This window comes from Meriones unguiculatus, chromosome 7 (assembly GCF_030254825.1).
Source record: "Meriones unguiculatus strain TT.TT164.6M chromosome 7, Bangor_MerUng_6.1, whole genome shotgun sequence".
NCBI classification, from domain to species: domain Eukaryota; kingdom Metazoa; phylum Chordata; class Mammalia; order Rodentia; family Muridae; genus Meriones; species Meriones unguiculatus.
This window is the reverse complement of record NC_083355.1, coordinates 18407071-18412407: the sequence shown is the minus strand read 5'-3', so window position 1 is coordinate 18412407 and position 5337 is coordinate 18407071. Positions and strand designations below refer to the sequence as shown.

At 54.0% G+C, this 5337-nt stretch overlaps 1 protein-coding gene across 1 annotated transcript; it reads right to left on the bottom strand.

Annotated features, from left to right (window-relative positions):
* Window positions 1-42: 42 nt before the first annotated feature.
* LOC110545632 (spermatogenesis-associated protein 21-like) lies at window positions 43-3496 on the bottom strand (the record flags this gene model as incomplete). Its single annotated transcript, XM_060388314.1, has 8 exons — window positions 43-218; window positions 422-580; window positions 873-940; window positions 1194-1314; window positions 1432-1503; window positions 1883-2026; window positions 3089-3135; window positions 3258-3496. Coding segments are annotated over 8 exons (1008 nt in total), but the record flags the coding sequence as incomplete, so codon positions are not given.
* Window positions 3497-5337: the final 1841 nt, after the last annotated feature.

The window sequence follows — 5337 nt, the reverse complement described above, 5'->3', positions numbered from 1 at the left end:
CGCGCGTCGGCTCGCTGCGTGACCCCAACCAGGCGCAGGCAGTTTCGCTCAGCAAGCGCTTTATTTGTACAAGCTCTTCATAGCAGATCTCTGGAAATAGGCTGGCGAAGGGGAGTTGGGGTGCCTCTGCACTAGAGTTGTCGGGGAAGGAGACAGCTTCTGGGGGCGCATTTGCTCCACCGGCTGGCTCACTAGTCCAGCGGGAGGGCGGAGGGGACCTGGGGAAGATGGAGGGGGCAACCGTTAGGGACGCGGGGCGCCATCGGCAACACCCGGGCGCTATCCTGCAGCCCCTGTGGTCCCCACTTCTTCCGGCTCAGTCCTCGCTGTACCCTAGCTCCCGCTGCCGGCCAATCACACCCCATCTGCCGTGCCGCCTCCGCCCCATCTGCCTCGTCCTTAAGAGCCTGCCGATTCTCACCTTTGCCGAGTGGCCACAGGCTGGGAGGGAGTTTCGGGCGGCCTGGCTTTTCGGGCTTGGGGAGGCGGACGTCGGAGCCTAGGGCTCGGTTCGAAATCCTGTGTTCTGGCCTCGGGCGCCCGGTCAGGCTGGGAATCTGAGCGTAGGGGCTGCGCCCACCTGGGGCGGGATCCCAGAGGAGAGAGAGGCGGGGACAGTACTGGGAGGGGCCCCGCGGGAGCAGGCGGCGGCGGCGGCGGCGGCGGGGCTGGGCAGCGGACGACCCCGAGCATCCCCCCCTCCTGCGGGGTCCCGCCCCGCCCCTCGGCCCCCGTCTCCCGCGGGCCGGCTGGGGGCGCACCCGCTCGGTACAGTGTGTGCAGGGAGAGCGCCAGTTGCGAGCTGGAGAGGCCGCCGAGGCGCGCCGCCTGGCAGAAGAAGGTGAGGCCCGTGTGCGCGCGCGCAGGCCTACCCTGGCCGCGAGCCCGGCGATTACCGCACATGCTCAGCCGCAGAGCCCGCTGCTTCTTGAAATAGTAGCTTGGTGGGGGGAGGGAGAAAAGTGGGACAGTGGGCTCAGACGCCGCCGTTCGCTCTCCTCCATCTTACCGGTGGGGAAGAGCCGTGCGGGACCGGAGGCGACTTGTCTTTGGCTAAGGGATAACCTGGGGCCCAGTAAATGGACTCGGAAGTCAGGGCGTTCACTAGGGATGGGGACGTCACGGGACTCCCTCAAGCCTTGAGTTCTGACCTCCGAATCTCGTGCCTGGGAGTTGGGGGTGGTTGTGCCCACCTGATCATCTCTTGCCTTGATCTGAACGGCACAAAGCCCTGACTCAGCAGCTTGAACAGCACCTCGAGGAACAGGGTCTGCAGGCCCTGGGGCTCATAGCTCCGACTGTTCTTCATGTGGACTGAGTACGGCAAACATAGGCAAGAGTGAGGAGCAGCGTCGTCATTCCAGATCCCCTCCCCTCCCCCGATCCCCTTCCCCGCCCCCCCCTTCCCCCACCAACTTAACCGCTGCTCACCCATGCACTGAGCCAGGCGGTGGTTGTCAGTGAGGACACCTAGGAAGTCTTTGAAGCTTACGATTCCATCACCTGGGAAGACAGGAGGCAGTGGGTAGTTGCCCTATTTGGAAGGTTTGTCCTGTAGCTAATACTTTAGGGTTTTAAATACACACGAGAATTATTTGGGATTTCCTCCATCCTCGTAACCTTCCCCTAAACCATTTATCCTATTTAAAAATAGGTTACCCCATAAATTACTGAGATCGCTTAACAACCAAAGGATGCCAGTGTGGAGAGAAACAGCTCTTGCCCTGGGGGTGAGGATTGATAGAGGTGCTAACTTAAGCTAGCTTCCTGGAAGAGGGAACTTAAACAAACAAACAAACAAACAAACAAACAAACTGGAACCAGGCCAAGGGTTTTGTAGATTGAGGTAGCACTCCTGAGGAGAAGACAAGAAGGCACCCACCATCTAAGTCCGCCAGCCGAAGGGCCTCACACATCTCCTGTGGGCCCAGCTGCATCCCCACGTGGCGAAGGGCCATTTTCATGCTGTGCATGTCCACGGTGCCTGTGGGGCTGCAGCTGAACAGTTTGAAGACATCCTGGAAGGCTGAGGGTGGAGAGGGGCCCATCAGCAAGTTGAGAACTGCCCCGTGGCAGCCTTGGGACTTTCCTCCTCCCCGCTGCAGCTGCAGTGGACTGGTGGTTTGGACTAACTCGTTATAACTTCCAAAATAACGGGCAGCAGCGACACAGTGGCTGCGCTTTGGACATTTTTGCACAAAGAAACATTCACAGTCCATGTCTGGAGGCCAGAGAGATGGCCTCCACGGGGAAGTGCTTGCTGCCAAACCTGAAGACCGGAGTTTGATCCACAGGACCCATGTGATCAAGACACCTGATTCCCAGGAGCTGTTCTCTGCCCTTCACGTGAGTGCCAGGATTCATGGTTACATGTGTGCTTGCACAATACACACACACACACACACACACACACACACACACACACGAACACTTAGTCTTTTCGAAGAGAGCTGGAGTGACATGTCCAGTGGCTTACAGTAACTCCAGCTCCAGGGGGATCTGAGGCCCTTGGCTCCTGTGGGCACTGTACTCTCCCCACCCCCCAATTAAAATTAGAAATATTAAAAACCAACCAACCAATCAACCAACCAAACAAACAAAAAAAAACCACATCCAAGATCAAATGTGAGCCTGGCTCTGTGGTGCTTGGGAGCACTCAGAGTTTTGATGTAGAAAAGGTTCTTCTTTGCTGAGTCCCTGTCAACATCAGGGTTCTGGGACAATGAGTCTTCCCACCCCTCAGGCCAGACCCTGAAAAAATTTTTTTCTAATTACCTCTTTTTTCTTTTTATCCCCTCCTATCCATTCAAATACCTCCGTCTAACTATCCATCAATACATTTAGTTTTTTATTCTTATTTCCTTCACAGACAGACACCCACACCCACCCACACACACACAAATACCCATGCCCCCACCCCCATTTTTGGGGGGCACATCAGTGAGCCCTTGAGCTATAGAGAAGATTAGCCTGGCGTGGAGGGGAGATTGCCAGGGTCATACATAAGTTAACCTCAGGGCAGGTAATTGTAATTCTGTCCCAAGCATCCCCTGATTTCCCTCTTTACTCCTGGACCTCAGGTGCTTACCTGCCAGCTGCCGGGATGTCAGGGGTAGCAGGCTGTCATCGGTCACACTGGACCAGTGGAAGAAGTTGGATGTATATAGTACCTGTTGCAAAGATTCCAGGGCCAGGCAGGCCTTGCCCCCAAACCAGTCCCCCTCCCCCCAGACCTGACCACCCTTTTCTACCCTCACCTCTGAGGCCTGGCATCTGGGCCTGACCAGTGTGGATTGGTGGCTCCATCGCCCTTGAATTCTTTTCCCTTCAGTGTGGTCCGGTCCTCCTTTGTGGGCGTGGCTGTTGGGGGCTCTGGCTGGCGCAGCGCCCTCCCTTTGTGCCCCCTGCCAGCCTGCTCCTCATATGAATGTCTTGTGAGGAGATTCCCAGGCTTCTGTGGAGGCCTTGGAGGCAGGGGGAAGGGAGGACAGCCCAGTCAACTGGAGAGCAGAGACTCCAGGAGGCCTTAGGGGACCGGGACTGTGAGGGAGCAGGTCCACCTCCTCCTCCCAGGATCCTCAAGCCAGGCTGAATCCATAGCCCTATAAGAAAGGGCTTCTGTAGTGGGCACAGGGTTTGAACCCGCACTCAAGTGACAAAAAAGGACCCTCCTTCAGTCTAGTGGCCTGTACCTTCTCTGTGTAGATGGGGGTCTCTTGGTCTTCTGGCCTCTGCTGCCTGAAAGGCAGAGTCACAGGCTCTGAGGCTGCCCCCAGGCTGGCCCTGTGGTGGTGTGGTGGTTTTTGGCACAATAGGGGCAAGCCCTCTCTGAAAGGCTGACTGCTTCCTGCTGAGGCACCTGCTGCTTTCTTCTTCCCAAGTCTCTATCTCTCCCTTTAGGCATTTATTGCACTCTGGATGCTGAGTTAGGATGGCAGAGGTCTACAAAGAGGAGCCACAGAATCCCAAAGCCAGGGCTGGGAGGGTGCGGTTGGGGTGGGTGGTCCTGTCCAATATAAACCCACTAACTTCACTTTAAGACATTCTATGAAACCATAATATTAACAAAAAACAAAACAAAAACAAAAACAAACAGTGTCTACTCTCAGGTCACCAATGAGCGAAAGGAGAAACCAGTAATAGATAAGCAGAAGGATCTTTAAATTCTTAGAGATGAAATAATACACCTTTGCCAGGCACAGTGGCACACGCCTGTAGGGCAGGCGGGTCTCTGTGAGTTCGAGGCCAGCCTGGTCTACAGAGTGAGTCCAGGACACAAGGCTATACAGAGAAACCTTGTCTCCAAAACCAAAACCAGACAAAAAACACAAAGAAAGAAAGGATAGACTTTTAAACAACAGGGAGGCAGGTATAGTGATCTATACTCATAATTCCAGACCTCTGGAGACTGGGGCAGGAGGAGTCTGAGTTCAGGGCTATCTGGAGCTACATAATAAGGCCTTGTCAGGAGGAAGAGAAGAGGAAGCACATCATTAAAACAACAAGGTAATGCCAGGCGTGGTGGTGCATGTCAGTAATCCCGGCACTTGGGAAGCAAAAGCAGAAAGGCTCGAGAGAGTTGAAGGTCATCCTCAGCTCTAGAGTGAGTGTGAAACCCGCCTGGGCTGTATGAGAACCGGTCTCGAAACAAAGCATGGATCAAAGAAGCAACCTCAATCTAAACAAAAATGAAAATCAACTAATTCAAAATTGTGGGATAAAAAAGCTGCTTACAGAGACATTTGTAGCATCAGATGCATGTTTTAGAAAAGGAAATATTTAAAACCAATAGACTTTCTACTCCAAGAAACTAGAGAAAGAAGCCCAAATTACATCTCAAGTAAGTAGAACTAAGATAACAAAAATGGGCTCTGAGAACCAGCTCAGTAGCTTAAGGGCATTGACTGCTGGGTTCAAATTCCAGCAGCTGACACCTCCTGAGTGTTGGGGTGATGGCTGTGTGCTAGCACCTCTGGTTAAAAAAACAGAATTTACTTTAAAAAAAAATCCCATCAAAACAGTAAACTCCTAAAAGAGGAATCCTAGGAACTGAATGACCCTTCCAGACAGCCATTTCTGCATCTTCTCTTTGTCCCCGTTCCAGATTCCCGTTCCTTCGCCTTCCGGCCTGCTTCCCTGCTTCCTCATCCCACATCTCTGTCCCTAGCCGCTCCCCTTGTCAGCTTCTTACTAGGGTCTTGATGGGCCTTTTTCTTGGCAGGGAGCCTGAGATCCTGTTCAAGAGGCTGGGTGTGGTGGCATGCATCTCTTACAACCACAGCACTCTGCAGACCAAGGCAGGACCCTTGAGAGTTCAAGGCCAGCCTGAGCTACACA